The sequence below is a fragment of the Falco punctatus genome (genome assembly GCF_963210335.1).
Source record: "Falco punctatus genome assembly, chromosome: 4".
In the NCBI taxonomy this organism is placed as follows: Eukaryota; Metazoa; Chordata; class Aves; order Falconiformes; family Falconidae; genus Falco; species Falco punctatus.
Window position 1 is genome coordinate 93,658,288 of NC_137583.1, and position 19,605 is coordinate 93,677,892.

The following is a 19,605-nucleotide window of genomic DNA, read 5'->3' on the forward strand; positions in this document are numbered from 1 at the left end:
CAGTTTAGTTTATGTTCTTTTCATTTGGTTTGCTATTATATGAATACAGATGATGAGGATAATTGTGAAGATTTTTGCAATCAGAAACTCCCTTTTGTAAGGCTAACTTTTTTGAGTTCTTAGAAAATATAATTTAAACAATAGAAGTATGCGTGTTTGACCGTGCCAGGACGTTCTATGTTAATAAACTTCTGAAGTAATACTCATTATCTTTATCTTGCCACAAATAAATTAAATGCCTTGCATGTTCCAGGGGTTTATGGAAAACTGTCAAAATGATGAGTTGTTTGATAAAGCTTATAAACATTTATTCAAGTAAGTCTCACTGTAACTTTTATATACTTTCTTGTACTTTCCTTTTATTTAAGGACTTTGACCATATGCCATTTTTAATCCTGTTACAGTTTTAAAACCTCTTAGTGTGGTCTCCAGACCTCAATTACATCCATTTAGTCTTCTGAACATTTTGCAGTAGGGGAGTTTTGTCAGGAGCACCTCTTTGTTATACTCAGGCCGGTCTCAGGGTTTATTAACATCATCTCCCGGAGGAAAGGGGGCCATGTGAGAAATAACGTTAGTTTGCACTGGTAGATACTCTTAACTCTAAAACATGATTAAGCACAGAAATGAATGAATATGTGTAAGCATTTGAAAGAATGCAGCCCAGCTCAGTACGACTGAACTGTGAAGACCTGATCAGCCACCAAAGGATGAGCAGTAGAGTAACTCCCTTCCTCTCTCCCGCGTGATAAGTGCAATGTCTGCATCAGGATCCTATGAGTTACTACGGAGTTTCCCGATTGCTGTGTGCTGCTGCACCATGATAATAAAATACATTCCCAAATTACAGGTCTCTCCACAAGAAATTGCAGGGTTGAAGCTTATGAGACCCACACCTCCAGCTACAGCAAAGGACCTGCTTGATTGTGTAAGTTATTGGATGGAGAGTTCTTTGTCTTTAGTAAAATGTTAATAACAGTTAGCTCAATCTGACATGTAAACCACCTTCAGTGCCTTGTAAATGTAGTGATTTAACAAAACAACTGGAAACGGTGAGTTGTGCTAATTGGCATAGCCTTCAATACAGTGTTTGAAACGATGAGTTGTGCTAATTGGCATAGCCTTCAATACAGTGTTTATCAGACATACTTTCTTCTTTATTTCAAGAAGTCTCGTAAATACAAAGAAATTGTGTTAAAATAATGCATAGCAACATAAAAGTAATAAAAGCAGGGATACTCCCAGTGCCGATGCATACGCATTGCTATGTAGTGTGCTTATTCCAGACTTTCCTGCGTCGTAAGGGACCCTTAGAACAACCTATGCCTAAGACCTAGAAGAGTCGCCTTCCCAAACAAAAGAAAATATGCGTGAATTATAGTGACTCAGTGCCTTCCTCCACTTCTGGAAGATTTCTCTAGCCCATGAAGAATGGGCTTCTAGTGATTTTGACTTACCAGTGAAACAAATAATCACAGAGAAAGATGTGCATGTGATAGCTGTCACCTTCACTGTTACTACTGTTAACCATAAAGCTTTTTTTTTTCCTTTTTAGGTGGGTGCTGAGTTGAACTTTTATTATGGCCAGCTAGTGGCTGATGTTGTTTTACGGCTGACCGATGGGAAAACACCCCTGGAGAAGGAGCTGAATTACATACGAAGTGAACAGCTACTGCTTCATCAAGCTGGATGAGCCCAAGCTGAACAATAAATAGAATTAATGAACGTATCCTTTCAATAGTGACTGATACCATGTAATGCTTATACCAGGGGTCCTCAAACTACAGCTCGCAGGCTGGATACGGCCCCCCAGGGTCCTGAATCTGGCCCCTGGTATTTACAGACACCCCCCCCGCCGGGGGTTGGGGGGGGAACCAAGCAGCCGCAGATGACTGCCTGCCACTTCATCCGTATGCCAGCCCCCTGTTTAAAAAGTTTGAGGACCCCTGGCTTATACAAAAGAGGTAAGCGTTTTGATACTACTTCTGTTTTAGCTGCTAGCAAACAACAAAGTCTCTGTGCATATCCGATAGCAGGACACAGTTTTCAGTGCCACCTTCTGATTTTGCCAAAATTACCATAGCTTTGAATGTTACTTGGAAAAATAAGAACCCCTTCAAACAGGGATGCAAAAGGAAAAAAAAAGCACCTCAACCTGGAAACTGTACTTAATGCAGCATTACAACCAGAAAGGATGCTGACCTTTGATAAGGCAGATGTGAGAGATAGGGTAAGGGAGAGGTAAAAAGCGGAGATAAACCCCATACCTGTAGCACTGAATGGGCGAAACTAAGGTGGGGGAGGATTAAGATGGCATATTTCCCCCCCAGGCTGGGTTTTACTTCATGAGAGATTTAAATGAGAGAGCCATCTTCTGTGACATGTCACTATCGTCAATATCAGGAAGAAATAGAGGTTGCTGCTAAAGAGTGTCTCCCCTCTGGGGAACCAGGGCAGCGGGAGACTCGGAGGCAGCACCAGCCCTCAGCAGGCTCATCCCTGGGCAGCTAACAGCCTGTGAAGTGCAGTGTCGGCACGGTACGGGGAGGCTGAGCATCCCCTTGCAGCAGGTGCTTTGAGCAAGGAAGAGAAGATGGGCAAATTCCTCACCCCAGCACTGGTGCTGCCACAAAAGAGGCACGGACCCAGGGAGCTCACCCCACAGCCAGTATTTTCATGTCACAGATGTTTCAGAGGTAAGTTTTAGGCCTAATCAGTGTCTTAAAGGTGCTTGGTGCTTTAGTGATGATCGCGCTTGCTTTTTTTTTCACCCATGGGGAAAGTGAAACTGTGAAACCAATCTGTGTGTATTGCTCTGCAACTGCCCTGCCTTAGCTATGATTTCATTTTGTATTCTTGTTAACTGAATGAGTTATGGCAGGGATTGAGTGTGAAGTTCAGTTGCTCTCACCTCTTGTCTTCATTTTATAAAGGAGATGAAACTTTTTTGTGTTTTCGGAGTGTTTTAGCAAGTTCCCTGCTGTTATTTGGATGCCTGAATTGTTATTTGATGCCCTCAGAGTGATTTGTATGTTTCTCACACCGGGTGCCATTAATATTTAATGAATTTTAGACCATCACAAAGAGAAGATTCAATGCACGCAATGATATAAGTACTCTCCTGTGGTAGTTGTCACTGGAGAAATTATTAGGGTAGATATTTTTTTTTTCCTATGGCTGTTGCTTTAGAAGGGCTGTGGCTGCACTGGAATTAGAAAAGGGGAACACAGCCACTGATTACAGATAGAGAAGTAAGAAGAAGCCAGTTTGCCAAAAGATTCAGTACATCTTTCCGATGGAAAAAACATTGGGACATGTTAAAATCTCTTCTGGAGTAGTGCATAATAATGTATACCTCTTCAGGCTCATCTATGTTTAAAATGCAGGGAAATGCGAAGACGACATTTTCCAGAAAAAAAATATATCCAGGTTACATGCATTATTTTTATGTACTGAGTTTATTCTACACAATGTGGAGCAAATTTTGCATCCCATTTATATTTTTAGGGAATATAAACCCATTTTAATGGCATCCAAATTATCATGTTTGCCTGTGCAGCTTCAACCTGCACAGACTGAGGTTGGGAGATAGGAAAAAAATAGGTTTTCTCTTCTCATGGACAGGGATTTTGCTAATGATGGCTACAAGTTCACCAGTATCAGTTGTCCATAGTCCCTATCACAAGATGTATAATATAAGTATTTGGGGGCTTTTGCTTCCTACCCTGAAGGTAGGTGACAAGTTGTGTTGCGGGTGAGGTATTACCTTTTAGAATAAAGATGCAGACTGGAAGTCTTTGGGGTTTTATTCTTAAAATGAATATGTGAAAATCTAATTGCCTTGCATCATACTGAGAAATGAAACGTATTTTTGAAGCAGCCCTGTACGCACCAGCCGGCCGTGCACCTGATTTGGCATCGCCCTAAGCTTTTTTGAAGCAGCTCGCATCCACCCCCCAAAGAAAGAAGAGTATGTATAGATCCAATGTTTTCCAGCTTACCGTCAGACTAGTTTATTTTGGGGAGCACACGTTTCCCCGAATGAAGCATCACAGTTTGGAGGAAAGCGGTTTGTAAAGCAGGCTGGGGGAGCGCTGTCCCAGCCAAGCCTCCTGCCAGGCAGCACCGGTGACCCCCGCCCGCCCCCCGCGTGGGCAGAGTGGGGGTTCGGCGGTGCCCGGGGCAGCGAGCACCGGTGGGGAGCGGCAAGGAGGAGCGCAGCTAACGGGGGTCAGGCTGGGGCGGGGGGGGAGAGGCCCCGGGAGCGGCCCCTCGCGGGGATCCCCGGCCCCGCCGAGCCCCGCGTTGCCCGGGCGGGGAGAGGCAGCCCCCGGGCTGGGCGGGGAGGGCCGGGGAGAGCCCCGGGGGTGGGGGCGGCTCGGCGGAGGGGAGCGGAGCGGAGCGCGCTGCGGAGCTCCCCGCGGGCAGCCCCCGCTCCGGCCGCTCCCCGCCCCCGCCCCGCCGGCCGGGGACCGGCCCGCAGGGCCAGCGGCGCCGCACGGGGCGGGCTGCGGGGCCGGGGACCAGCCCGCCGGAGGGAGGCAGCCGGCGCCGCCGCTCTCTGCCCAGGTACCGGGCTCCGCACCGGACCTGTCCGGGGCTCCACGTTTCCTCCCCTCCTCCTCTTTTACCTTTTCCTCCTCCGCTTCTTTCCGCCTCTTGCCCTCGATCCGCTCCCCCTGCCCCCGCCCGGCGGGCGCAGCCCCCCGACGCCGCGGCCGGCCCGGGCGGTGCTCGGCGGGGCCGCGGGAGGGAGTGGCCGGGCATCTCCCGGCAGGGAGACGGGGTCTGGGGCTGGCAGCCTGTCCGTGCGTGTGCGCCGGGGGGGAGGGAGGCATGGGGCCGGGGGGTGCCGGAGGAGGGACTATGGGGAGAGGAAGGTATAAGAAGGGATGCGGGCAGGAAAGGGGGGTGATGGAAGGAGGGGGTGCGGGGCCGAGGGGCAGGCGCTGACAGCTGCTTTCCCCGCACCCGCAGTCCCCTCCCCCGGTGCCGCCGTGGGGTGGGACTCCCCGGCGGGCCACCGTCTCCCGAACTGCTCCCCCCCCCCCGCCCCCGCTGCTGCCCGGCGCCGGGGGTCGGTGCCGGGGGCGGCCGGGCTCCGCCACCCGACGGCGCGTCCGGGACGCTGCCCCGCAGCCGGCGGCACCCCCGGGACCATGGGCCGGCTCGGCGGGGGCTGCCCGGCGGTGCCGCGCCCCGTCCCGGCCGCCGCCGCCTTCCTCCTCCTGCTGCTGGGTGCCCCGTGCCGCCGCGGGGCGCTGGGGTCCTCCCTGCTCACAGGTAAGGGGGCGCGGGGCTGCGTGGGGCTCACCTGCCGCGGGGCTGCCCGGCCGCCACGGGGCGCGGGGGGTGGCGGCTGGAGGTGCAACGGCGTGCGCTGGGCAGGTGAACACACGAACCACCACCCCACACCACCCCCTGCCTTCCCACCCCCCCATCCACCCCCCCGCTTTCCCTCGACGGTTATATTTTCCTGTTATCTGGGGCACGGAGGGAAACGCTGAATCGATTTCTAGCACGAGCAAGGAGCCATTAGATTTCGAGAAGAGATTCCAACATGACACAATACCGGCTCATAAGCGCTAGGGCCGTAAAGGGATTTCTAATTTGATTCTGTCTGACAGTCAGCCTGCTAATTTTGACTCCTTTGCCAATTGGCTGTCGCTCGTTAAAAGGATGCTTGGGTCTGGGCTCATGCTGTACTCCTGGTCCAAGCCCTTGGAGCATAGCAGACAGCTTTCTGCTGATTTCAGTGAGCTCTGGGTCTACCGTTATAAAAGCATTCTGCTTTGCGTGGAGTACTCGTTATTCTCCACACGTCATCTGAGAAGAGGAAAAGCGTCCTTCTTTGCCATAATGGGGGCACAAAGAAAGTCGAGGTTTGCGTGGCAATAAAAGGCCAGTCATTTCCCTGTTCCCTTTGGAATCTTGCAGAAACACTGAACATCCCTGCTTGCTTAAAGAGGGCAAATTAAGGCAAGATTTGAAATCAAAGGCTAGGAATGGAGCAGGGGTTAAACGTGAGTGCGATGAGGATGGTTTCCAAAACCAGCTGGGGGAATTGAAACATGTCAGTATTTTCAATTTTCTATTTCAGGATCCGTTGCAAAATGTGAAAATGAAGGGGAAATTCTGCAGATACCATTTATCACAGACAACCCTTGTATAATGTGTGTTTGCCTGGTAAGTTTGGATTTCAGATTGTAAGAACATTCAAGCGTGTACTAAAAGTAACTGCACAGAAAGGGGAATATTTCACATAATCAAATCTTGGGTGCTACTGTCACCTTTTGTGTAACACAAGGTTATCTCAGAGCTGAGCTAATGGAAAGTAATCCAACCCACGATCTGGCAATCGTTTTCTTTGACTTTAAAACTCTCAGGCACAAAGTTGTACATGACTTTAACATGACATTGTGAAAGCACATTTACCGTGTGAATTTGGAGGGAGAACTGTTTTCACAAAGTCAGGGTGCAAACAAAAAGTCTTTGCTTGTAGCTCAGCAAAGAGAGCGAAAGGTAATGTTTGGAAACGCCGCTGCTTCGAGCTCCCATGTGCTTTAGTTGCACACAGCAGCGGTGCAGGGTGAAGGCTGCAACGTGACTATACATGCTGGAATAAGACGACAGTGAAAGCACAAGCGATGCTTTCATCAGAGCGCTTTGTTCCAGGGATGACACTGCCTGCTGTGCTGGGAATTCAGTGGTTAATAACGTTACTAGCTGATACACATTTTGGGGAGAAACATTCCCTTTCCTTGTAACTCTGCTTCGGAGTTAAGCATTTTTGGGAGCAATTCAGCTGGACAAGCCAAGGCTTAGGAGATATTGAAAATCAGTTGTTCTAAATAAAATTTTCTACAATGTATTTAAAAGAAAGCTATAAACCTTAATTTGCTGTTGAATGCAAAGAAAAGCATAGATCAGAAAGCACTACGTTTTGCGTTTTGGAAGTTGTAAAGTAGCTGAATGCTCAAAATGTGCTCTGCTTTAGGACTGAAACACCAAGACAGCCTCTCCCTCCCTTCTATTATTGCTATTAATATTATTAGCATTAGCCAGCATTATTATAAGTCTATAAAAGACTTAAAGAATTGTTTCAGGCTGCCTTTTAGAAGGCAGTTTTGGCAGCTGTGGGACCCTGATCTTGAGCCCCCTGAGGCTGATGTATATTGCTGCAGAGTTCAATAGATTTTAAGTGAAAGTGATAACTTTCCAGCTAATAGTGATAAAGAATAAGTTATTGATTTTTCTGAGTAGAGGGGGCTGGAGAAAGGAGAAGCATGGGATGTGGTGAGTAAAGAAATCAAAAGGAAAACAAACAAAAAAAAAAAACCAAACCAAAAAAAAGAGATGAAGCTGTGTTTTATCATGGATCACCTTCCCAAATATGTCTGCCACCACTCTTGCTAATGGAAGTTGGTGTTAACCAGCAAGGAAGCAATTTATCTGTGAAGGAGCAGAAGTTCAGTCTCGGGCATCAGGGCAATAATGCATCAGGGTAAAATATTTGTATTTATAGATCTCTCTAGACCTTGGCTTTATTAAATCAATGAGCACCCTTTTAGTGCGTGAACATGAAGAACTGCAAAAACCCTTGGATGTAAAAACTCTAGATCTCTGCCATTTGTAGAGCTTACCTTAGTGACATGGTAACTGGGGGCATTTGGCTTCCTTCTGTGCAAGGGGGACACTGATTTATTAAGAGTGCAGATGCCTAGCAATTTGCTGCAGTTACCTGCACTGGACGCGCTCGGTTTTACTTCTGCCAATGGAAAAATGTGATCCCTGTTTCGTGAGTTGGAAGCTGGGAGACCTGGTAGAGGAGAAGGAAACCGGTCTGGAGATACTGACTTTAATGCTGTGCAGCATCCAAGGCAATGACTTATTGGACAGCCTGTTGCGGAAATCTTCGTTCAGGCCTGCCACAAGGGAAAAGATCAATTTTAAGAGGTCTGGGGAGAACAGAAACAAAAGAAACCATGTGGTGATTTGTGACCAGGAGGGAAGAAAGAACCAGGTTTCCTTACATCCAACTAGAAATATTGATTGTTTAATAGCAGTTCAGTGAGGAACTTTCTCTGGAAGACTGATCTTATGCTTCAAGGGCAAACCTGATGGATGTTCATATCATAAGAAGTGAACAACTAAAAAGAGAGCTTAATCAGCTGTTCCAGGAAGGAACCTATTGCTGTTCACGAGAGGACAGAAAACTCAACAGAGGGCACTTGTGTTAAAAACACCAGTAAAGCGAGTAACTGAAATATTGGAGTACAGCAGGTCTCCCCTAGCAGTGATACATTCCCATGCCTGCAAGCTGCCATAAATAACTGCACAAGTTACAGAACTCTGAACAGCTCTGTGAAGAAGAGGAATATCTAAATAACTCCCTTCCAGGATTTTCCCCATCTCACAAATGAGAGGAGACAGAATTGAAATGCGAGAACCGAATGATCAGGTGTTTGACAGAACTGACTCTGTGGGTTGTATCCTGCCGGAGCATGGGGATGCATCCTAGCATGGGGGAAAGAGGGAGGCAGGGTAAGCAAAGCCATCTCCAGCTTCCTCTTAACAAGCTAAATCAGTTGGGAGGGCAAAGCAACAGGTAGTACTCTAAGAGGAAATGTGGTAAAAACTGGAAACTCATAGGTTATGAGTAAGTTGCAATAATGCAACAAAGACTGCGAAGAGCAGTTGCAGATTCAATTCCATATACACCACTGAGAATTCTTAGCAGGAAGACCAAAAACAAAAGTAGTCTTTTCTCATTGATTAGTGGAGACAGGGCAGATTGCTTTTCATGATAGGGACATGAATAGGACCAAGGCAGATAGTGCAGGGACTGGCTTTGAACAGGGGGTGCTGCTGTAGTAAAGCTTCTAGCTCTTGTTTTAGAGTTATTGGTGATGCAACCCCCTGAATCTTGAATACAAAAGGGAAGCTGTTGGGATATCCTAGAGGCAGCCAAGTCTAGCTACCAAACAAAATGAGTTAATTCTTGACCATCTGCTGTAACATGTGGAAAGAGAAGTCGTGGTGACAGGGGAATTCAGATGGGGGGACGTGCTGCAGGTTTTGAATACAGTACACAGTAAGCCGTTCACTTCTAAAGTATAGGTAACACTTTTCTAATAAAAAGGCATTGCACCCACCATGAGATAATTCTGTTTTGGGCTTCCCTACTTGTAGAAATGAAATGTGGTGGAGTGCACGGCACAGCACTGATGCTTGCCCTTAATAGAAGGGAACAGGTAAGACTAAGAGTGTGTGTGTAAACGTACAGTGTAGCTCTGTATGTGAGAACTACCAGCTGAACAAGCCACAATTGGCTAAAATCTAGAGTTCCCTGATTTGTGATTTATACATCTTTGCTTTATGGTCTTAGTAATGCCCATTAAAAATGGTCATTTTTAACATCTGTAAGACAATAGTTTCAATGTGAGCTTTTACAGTTACAACACACTAGCAGTGGTCTATTGCTGTCCAACTAATAATCTCTAAGTACTTAATAAACAAGGATGAATTTGATCTCCAAAGAACATCATTAATTACAGCTGACTGCAAGAATTGGCCATTTTAATTTTTTTAAAAATGACAAACATCAAAGTCAAAGAAAGATTGTGGTTTATCCACAAGGAATTTCTTGTAGGACTGTGCTGAAAGCTCAGGTCACCTAACTGCTGGTGTAATGGTTTGACTACAAAGCCATCCCTTCTCACTTCATGCTCGTCCACTTTACAAGTGGATGTGGGTGGTACAGTCACAGTATGAACACACTCATCATCTTCTTTGTCTCTCTGTCAACAGGCAGGCTGCAGAGATGCCAGGTTTTTGGCATGTCTGATCTCCAGAGCGTGTTCTGTAGCATGGATGGGCAAAGGCAAATTAAAGCTGACTTCATGATCCAGAGGTTTTGAGAACTTTGATTTATGGCTTGCTGTTTCTATCTGCAAAATGCTGTTAGAGCTAGTGCACCTTGGGCTTCTGCACACTTCCACCTTGAATGTCTGTGGTTCCGCATCTCTGAGAAGATACACTCTCCCCAGAAAGCTGCCACGCCACCTGGCTTTCCATAGGGTTCAAGGTACTGGAAGAGCACAAAGCAGGCAGCAGGCAACTGAAAGTACCTGCTCTCTTGTGCGTTTGCCTTTACACGCTGTTAAACACAGCAACTGGAGGAAGCACTGGCACCCTTAGTGCTTAGGGCTAATGGGTAAAGCAGATACACAGAAGCTACACAGGAAAAATTGTTATTCTAGGTCACGTAAAAAGTGCAGGGTGGCCTACTGGTGCAGTGTCATGGCTGAGCCTCCCATTGCAGCCCTGTTTACAGCTAAAGACTCCTCTGATGAAAGGATGGAAAATGCTCTAAGCTGCAGCGAGCTCTGTGTCAGAGGAGGGGGAAGAACAGAAAGAAAGTGCTGGATGTGATGGGCAGTACCAAGGACTAAGTCAGTCAGCTTTGTGAAGAAAAAATATTGTTGTCAAAAAAGGTAAATTATTATTTCAGATAATGATGTGGCCCTTGACAGTACCAGAAAAAAAAAAAAAAAGAAAAAGATAGAGAGAATTTGACTGTGAAAATATTTTATGCTTAGTGATATGTAGTAAGAAAACCTCACGTCCTGCTGGCTTCTGAAAATCAAAGTGATGAAACTGGGTTATAAAGCTGACTGAAAAAAGCTTGGGTTTTAAAGAACTTGTCTGAATTGGCAATGATGATTATAGGTAAAAACACATAATCTTGATGGTATCCATAATGGAATTATTTTTATTTGGTTTGAGAAATCGAGTATTTTATTCCAGTTATTAAATGTTTTAAGACCACAAGCGTACATATATATATATAACTACACTACCTAATGCGAAGATTCTCTTCTAAAATTTTCTCCCACATCTGTGGAAAAACAAGTTTATTTAAATCCCTATGAGTATTTCCCATACCTCGTGCAGTTTGAGGAACTCAAACATATCATGTATGACAGATTCAGATCTTTATATTTGAAATGTGAGAGTTTTGGGCTGAGGGTAGTGGGGGCATGAGTAAATTTCTGTTAGTAGAAACAAACTTCATAAACATGAAAACTTCCCACCGTTTGGTAAGTTTTTTATTATCTGTATACTGATGATTTCAAAATGTTAGGGGAAAAATGCTATTAACAGAATACTGGGAGAACTTTCGATTAGATTTCTTTTATATGGGTGTCAGGATATAAAATAGGCATGGAATATTTAAGCTCAACTCTGGTACAAGTACGGTAAACGATCAAGTGCAGCAGGGTTTTTGTTGGTACAGCTTTCTGGCTGGAAGGCATCTAAAACTCAAAATAGAAGTAGGCTCGCACCTGATATTATGGCATTTGCTTTCAAGAAATATGTACCAACACACACGTGGAAAAGACATAAAAATGCTACAGTCCATCGGAAATAGGTGAGATGAGAATCTGTGCATAATTATAGGACAAGAATTTAAAAAATCGCAGAATTAACTTCGCTTGAATTAAACCTCTGAGTGCTGAGTTTTTTGAAGGTGAGATGAGCTCAGCAGTGACAACGATGACAGGTGGTGGTGCCAGTGGTGGCGGTGCTGAGAGCCACGTCATTTTATGCTCATTTATCATCATCTGCATGGACTCTGAGCACCTTGCCAGAACAAAGCAGAGGGCCAAGAATAACCTGTCCATTGGCCACTGGTGTATATATTTTTAAAAACTAAAAATGCCAGCTGAAAGGGACAGGTGAGAAGCCAGGAACTGCAAGGGAATAGATAAGTATACCTCAGCTAAGAGTGGTCTTCAAATTGCAAAACTGTGGTGGTTTTTTGGGTTTTTTTTGTTGGTTTTTTTTTTTTTTTTTTTTTTTTTTTTTTTTTCCCCCCAGAGAATGAAAGGTTTTATTCTCATTGTTCTTTGTGGGGAGAACAGGTCTTTAACTTTTTTTTAATTTATTTTTCCAAAATAATTTAGAACAATGTGAGTTGTATCAAGAAACAGCTGATAAAAGCCAGTAGTGATCTTGACAAACCACATCCAAACCAGTACCATTTCCCCCGCCTCTTTTCCTCCCCCCTTCCATCAAGCCTGCACCTCAAACTTGCCAACTGCACCTGAGGAGTGGTAATCATATGTCGCAACCTTTTATCACCTAAATCCAGAACAGAAGGAAATAAATGTGAGCCACAAAGTGTAACCAAGTGTCGGAAACCTGAGAAAAGTTTGGAGACAGGAGCTCAGGAAACTAGAAATCAGAGCTTTGCTTGGCGTAACTTTTATTCAGCATGAAACATCATTCTGTAGTTTAAATTTCCACTTTTAAATCCAAATGTGCAATGTAGAATTTGACCTTTGCTCATAAAAAATTATGTTAAATTCATCATTATAAGACCTAGTGTTCTACCTAGCTTGAACCAACAGAGCAATGAAACCAGTGCAAGCAAACAACAAAGTGGAAGAAATAACCTCAACCCTTGATTCATCCTGTCCCCGACCTCCTTAAAAAAAAAACAAAAAAAAACCAAAACAAAACAACAAACCATCTCCGTATTGCAGGCTAAAGCAAGAAAGCTACTAGATTTGCTGGGATTCTTTACCTATAGCATGGTTGGTTTCTGTGGCCAATGCACAAGCACACAGCTAGCCTGAAAGCAAGTGCTTGACACGTGTTCAGTGGAGATGGCAGTGTTTTAGTACAGCAGGATTCAATTGTTGTTGCGTCAAGGTATAATGCATCCCAGATGGCTTTTAGTGGAGTAGTGCATATTAAAAAAAATAAATATATATATATAAAAAATCATCAAACATTTCTTTCATACCTATTTGATTTAATTTAATTTCGATAGTTTACATACATCAACTACAGAATCTTCCAAGACCGCATCTTCTTTCAATTTAAATATTCTTGGTCTTTATTACTGTATAATATAATCAGCTTTCTCTTCACCCACAAAAATAACAAACAAAGAGACAACAAAGTCTATGATACAGTAGTGTACTGGTAGTTTTCACCCTCATGTTACTGCAAAAGAGAATGTTGTTTTGATCCGTGTATGAAGGGTTCCTGGAACACAAACATGCTCCAACATGATGAAAGCTTTATTAGTTTTTATCCAGTTTAAAAAAGATACAGATGTATATGCCCTCTCTTAAACGAAAAACAACCCAACACCCTACACCCCAAAAACAAACCCTGAAAGCAAAACCCAGTCATAATGCCATGTCTGGCATGGTACAGCTGGGTGTCCCACGTGTGCTTTGTAATGGAGACCAAAGAACAATGTGTGTGTTTGAATATGTTTATGAAGATGTTTTTGCAAGTGCAAAGCGAGTTGCATCAAGAGCCTAGAGAGGGTCAAATGACCTGTTGTGGAGGTGATTGCTTTGGTAGACTCTCCTGAAGGACAATTCAGGCACGTTCAGTTGTACTTGCTCTTAGTTCATGCAACACCTGTAAGAAAAGGCATTGGCTTGCCTAAGAGTGAAACAGAAACTGTCTATGGTAGAAGATGGTGACTCTAGCTTGATTCTCAAAGTTTCCAGCAGCAGTGTTGAGGCAGTGTTCAAGTCAGTTTAGTCCCATATACAGGTATGCCCCCCCTGGCCAAGTACTACCTTGTGCAGCATCTCATCTAATTTTCTCCGCTGAGGGCTGAGTACAGATTGTATAGCTGGGTGCTGTGTCTGTGCCATCTGTGGACCTTTGGAAGTCCACTTTCTGCACTTCGCTTCACATTCCAGAGCTGCCTCATTGTGGCACATTGCTGTGCAGGCACATTTGCCTTCAGTTCGCTATGCTTTATTGTGACATCTAGTTTGGAGACATGATGCACAGTCATATGTGACTTATGATTATGATGAGGCCTTTCTGGAAATCTGCAGGCTTGAAGGAGCCGTTTCATGTTGTTCTCGAACCACATGGGATAGTGAAGAGTTCACCACTTGCACATTTCTAACATAGAAGCAGCTGCATTGAGCAAATGTACGTATGCACACAGTGCTGAACTGATTATAGGTCTTGGCAAAACCTCCTTGGAAGACAGCTGGTGATATGTCACTGTAATGATGATGAAGATCCTATCCATCAGGTATGGAAATGAGATTCTTTTTGGCATAAATAAAGGATTAGAGAACTTGAATACAAAAGAACATATTTAAAATGTATAAATAATATGTGGAAAAATATGAAGGGCACAAAAATGCCGTAAACTAAATGGAAAAATGTAATATTAGTTGCAAATGTCCTTGGAATGTGTCTACAATAAGTGCAAAATGGATCAGTGTAGGTTAAGGCACTTTTTTATTGCCAATAAGAAAAACATTATTAAAGAACTGGTCCAATATCAAAATGGCATTTTAAAAGCATACAGTTACCTGTATATAGTTTTTATTAGCTTTCAAGTTTCTTCCGTTGACTTGTTAATGGTCTTTTTAAGAATTATGATCCTGTAAGTGAATGGCTTACAGTGTCAGTACTTCTGCTGTTCTGCTTTGTGCTGCTATATAGAAATAGATATTTTTTTCCTCACCAAATGTCTGGTTTTATTTCCCCATCACATTTTAACAGAAATTTTTGAGGTAAGAAAAATATTAAGCAACAACCAAAAAATCAAATGAAAATGCAACCTTTTTATATTGAGCTTATGGTCAAATAAAAGGCGGTTGTGAAAAAAAGACAGTATTGTATAAAAGCTTTTACCTGTAATACTACTATTAAAATGACTGTCATACCAGTGCTTGCTCATATTGTACCTAATAACTGCTGTAATTACTTCCTCTGAATCTTACCATCTTATGCATTAAGCTGCAGATAAAAAATTCCTGGTCTGACCTTTTGTCCGACTGGGCTCTGTGCAGCATTTTGCATCCAGGTGAATTCAGTGCTGAGCCCCCTGGTGCCAAGCACAGTGTGGACCCCAGCCCTTCTCATCCCCAGGAGCTGACATTGAGACCTGGGTATCATATACTTCTTTTTTTTTTATCTCTCCCATTTATTTGTTAGACTTTCTTCCTGCTTTTTTTTCCCCTCCATTTTCCCCTTGCGCCTGGAATCCACTTGCTCTAGGTAGTGGTCCAAAATGGGATGTTAAACTAGGGCCATGTACCGCCGCCTGACTGAAAAAATAACATGTCTTCATGCGTTGTCTATGGTTTGCATCCTCTTTACTTGTTTCCTTATCCGTTCCACACACATCAACCTCCTGGCTGTCATTTTCATTTTCTGTATTGTATCTTAGATCTTCCAGAGAGGGAAGCATTGTATGTTTGTGCTGTGAACTGCTATGGCAAAAGGCGATACTATGAAATAGTGTTAGAGTTGGAGATCTACCTGTGCTTGTAAGCACAAAAGATGGAAATGTGATAAAATGCCATGAAAACGATGGAAAAGATCTGATGTTTTCCCTGACAAACTGAGGTCCCAGTTTTTCTGAGTCCCTGTTTTAAGCAAACCTTTTTGCAAAGCTTCAGTGTTAAGGGTTGAATCAGGCTGTCTTTAGCTCTGCCTTAGAGCTATGATTACATTGCATTTTGCCCTGGAGCAGGTCTAGTTCATATAGGGCATCTGCAGTCGGTTGCACGGTAGCAGTGCTGCCTTATGTATGCATAAACCCCAACCTGCAGTGTTGAAATTTTCTGTAAATCAGATATTTAGTGCAAATTCCTCAATTATGTAAACACTTCCATTTCAGTTTTAAATTTCTCTGTGCTGAGCACTGCGTTGGCTTCAGTGTCCAGAGCTGTGCCGGACTTGAGAAGTTGAAGTCTGCCGTTTCTACTTCACACTGAAAACCCCAGGTACTGCTCATCCCTGGGCTGCTAAGGTGCTCAGCATCACCTCAGCTCCCCTGCTGGCTACAGCAGTTGCCAATTGCCCCTCTCCCCAGACAGCCATGGTATGGCTCGCCTCCTCTTCTGTAACTAAACATCTCACTTGAGCCATGAAAACAGCAGCTCTGCACTCCTCCTTACCCAGGGGGATGCAAGCCAAGGTGTCATAGAGGCCCTGGCTGGGACAATCAGATTTCTGATAGCTCATAGCCTAAACATTGTGTGTTTGGGGGTTTGTTTTCTTGTTTTGCTTTTTTTAGCTATTCTGACATCTTTATATTCAATTATATTAAGTGTCTTCAATGGGAATTGGATCTTCCTCAAGATTTGGAACCGTCAAAATGCATTCTGATGGCCAGCTAGAGGCATACATTTGCATCTGTTTTTCTGGTTTGCCTTATGATTTATTAGTGGCTGAAGAATAACAGAGCTTTATTGCCCTGAGGTTGTCTCCTCCTCCTTTTTTTTGTCTGGGCGGTGATGTGCCGTTGGGGCATGGTTTGGGAGAGATGGGGAAGAGCTGATAAACGGCTGCTCTAAGGCTCTGTAGTGGTTATGATCCAATTGTGCCAGTTAGTGAAACACCTCGAGGTTGTGCCGCTTGGAAATCATTAGGGCAGGAAGGAGCCAGGCAGGGTGGCTGGGCTGGAGATAAGGCTATTAGCTGAAGGATTGCCTGTGGGACCTAACATACTGATAAGAGCAGCAGGCTCTCCTACTACTGTTGATCATTTTCTTGTGACAGAGAGTAAGAAAATAATTGTTTTCTGTTCTGTATATGGCAGTGCACAGTTGATCGTATTTAGCAGTTGTTTCCCTCCCCCCCCATCCCTACAAATACTCAGTTCTGGGGGGAGCAGTTACCTGGGTTAGGTGCATTGGTGTGCAACCTGGCAAATGCTTTTGATTACAATAGATGAATAAAATCATGTTGGCAGGTAGACTGCATAACATGCAGGCTTTTTAGCCTGTAAACCAAAGGGTGTTGGATGGGTTGTTTGTAAAAGCAGTGGATAAAAAAATGCTGGACAATTAAAATCATTATACATTAAAATGTTGACGGTGTGGTAATGCAAGAAAACTTTTTAACAGATGCATGCTTGAGGCTTAGTTTGTGATCTAAAGGCATTAAGCATTTCTGGAGAAACTTGCTGATGTGGACATGTAAGATGCAGCATAGTGCACTGATGCTGAACCAGAGATTGTTTAACATGAAAATGCCGAGGAAACAGAAAAAACGTGCAATTTGTGTAGCTTCTGGAAAAATGTGTGTGTCCAGTTTAACTTGGGAAGGTTTCCAATCCCCAAGCAAAAGCTCTTTGGCCCAAAAAATCAATCTGAAGTGGAATTTTAAAAAATATCTAGAACTCTAGGCTGTGGTAGTAAGAAGTTTGAATGCTTTTATGTATTTGTTACACGAAGGGTACATATTCAGTGCCTAAAATTATGTGTAATCATTTTATTGTAAAAGGAGTATCTTTGATGCCATCAGGTTTCTTGGCATAATTAAATCAATCCACATATGGAAACATACAAAGGTGGGAGCCAAAAAGGAGAAGAGAAAGCCAATTGCCTACAAGAAAAGGGAGGGTTGCTGGAAGGCGGTCATCTCCAGGGATGGGTAGGCAGCTCCAGGCTGTTCACTGGGCAATGCCTCTTACATACAAGACAGCACAAAACCCACTGGTGAGACAGAGCTTTAGTTGAGAGGATGTGGGTGTGATGTGACTCAAGGAAACCCATGTTTGACTCTGGAACCAGAGGTCTAAAAGGGTTTAAAGCACCTTCTAGAGACTTATTGTTACTACTGTGTGTTTGTGGACAACTTGTGACTGTGGCCATAAGGTAGTTGCCATCAAAGGATTTAGGTTAACTCACTGAGCAGTGCTGTGGTTGGGCTGCTGGATCAAGCAGCCCGTGATAAATCTCTGGTCTCCTCCATTGAGATGAAAACTCAGAACAGGAATTCCTTACAGCTGGCGTGCCAAGTAGAGCTGACAGCAGTTGCTGGCTATAAGCCCTTACCCTAAACTTCACTCTCTCTCTGTTTTGGGGCCGAGTGCCTCACGCTGTTCCACTCGGGGTTCACTGCTCTGACCTGGGAGACAGGAGCACCTCCTCTTGTGTCATACAGCTTCGCAGCTGGCAGCTGTGGGAGAAAAGCAGTTTATTGTCAAGTGTATCGAGAGTCATTGATGCAGAGATTAGTGATTTCGTCTTGGTCAGGAGATTCTCCTCTGGGCTAGAGAAGTGCGTTTCAACTGCCCATGTAAAACTCAGCAGTGTGGACAGGCTGGATGAAATGCTGTTCCTCTTCCAACCCAGATCGGGCAGTGACTTGGCAGTGAGGGCTTTCTCTAATTGCAGAAGAAGGTACAGTTAATAAAACCCTAAGTTTCCAAGACCTCAAGTGGATACTTTTTAGTTTTCTTCAATTTAGTCCCAGGTTCTCATTCGTACATAGCACTTGAGTCTCTCATCACAAAGAGCCCTTCCTATGCTAAAGGTGTGAAACCTTTGGATTTCAGGCTGGCTTTCCACCTCTCCTGTGTTTTGCCCCCGGCTGCCCGGGTAGTAGCGTTGCTGCCTGAGATCTTGCTCTTCAAAGAGAACAGTGCTATCCCACACAGTGAAATCACCTCTGGCTGCCTGGTGAGCGCTGTGGACTTCGAGCCAGGCATAATCCCTTTCCTGACATTTGAATCTCATTAATTGGGTTAACAAGATGCTATCTGCGCTCCATACTTATGTAAATATAACCTGCTAGCAAAGATCTTAATAGCACCTGATCTGTCACGTTGCCTTTACAACTATCAAGAGGTACCACTGCAGGAGTCACTTCCAAAAGCAGGTTGTGTTCGTGGTCCCATGGGTCCCTTTATAAACTGTAAGAAATGCTGGTGGTCAAGGCCAACTGTTCAGATGTCTTTAAAGTGTCCCACTGGTGACCAAAAATCACTTTGTCAAGATGACAAATGGCTCGCGCATACCCCGTTCACCTCAGAGCTTCAATCTAACGTCAGCTCCATTTACTTGTCAGAAACAGGTATTTTTTTTACTTCCAGCAGAGCAAGTGGGGCAGGGGAGAGGAAGGAGCGAAGGGAACACAGGCTGAGGAAAAATCTGCTTGTATGGCTTCTATTCAATGTATTATTGTAGTTGAGATTTGCAGGCTTTGGACATAGCAGAATCTGTTTGTTTGTACATGTGCAAAACAGAAAGAAGGGAATTTGCTGTTCAGAAGTGAGAACTGTCCCTGCAGGGCTATGATTATGCAAAAACTTGTTTTAACCACTGGATTTTTCAAGCAGAAAGTGGTTGTGCATTGTGAGTTTCTTATTTTGGACAGTAGACTTCTTTCCAGAGCAACATTGAAGAATAACTGTTTAATTAACTGGGTCTACGCAGTGCATGGGGCATTGTGCATGTGTCTGCGCTGCAGAGCTCGGCTCAAACCTCTGAACTCGCGTGGGTGGTTTCATTGACTGCAAGGGTATTGTCATGTGGCGAAGCGATCAGGGCTGCGAGTGAAGGCTTCTACATCTCACCCAGAAGCAGCGAGGGCCAGGCCACAAAGTACGGTCAAAGTCAGCTTGAGAACTGTGAAAGCAACTTTGACAGCTTTGGCTTTAAGTTTCCTCTTAGTGACTTCCATATCACTTTTGCTTAGCTCACGAGTCAAAATAAGCTTTTTCTCCTAGTAGCTCTAGCGTTGGCTCAAGTTTTGAAAGTCACAGTCTAACTTAATTTGGCAATGCAGTTGATCGCAACAAAGGAAAGC

The 19,605-nt window shown here is 44.3% G+C and overlaps 1 protein-coding gene across 12 annotated transcripts in view; it reads left to right on the forward strand.

The window, feature by feature from the left end:
* Positions 1–1,085: 1,085 nt before the first annotated feature.
* Positions 1,086–19,605, forward strand: part of BMPER (BMP binding endothelial regulator) — a gene marked incomplete at its 3' end in the record, with an annotated part of 150,602 nt that continues 132,082 nt past the window's right edge. For 11 of the 12 annotated variants that reach the window (XM_080383292.1, XM_080383298.1, XM_080383296.1 and 8 more), the window contains exons 1-2: positions 4,452–5,283; positions 6,101–6,186. In XM_080383292.1, coding sequence (XP_080239418.1) covers positions 4,893–5,283; positions 6,101–6,186 — 477 coding nt within the window. In that variant the 5' untranslated portion in view covers positions 4,452–4,892. Of the gene's footprint in view, positions 2,697–4,451; positions 5,284–6,100; positions 6,187–19,605 lie in introns of those variants that run through there. The other variant, XM_080383303.1, reaches the window with a different exon arrangement.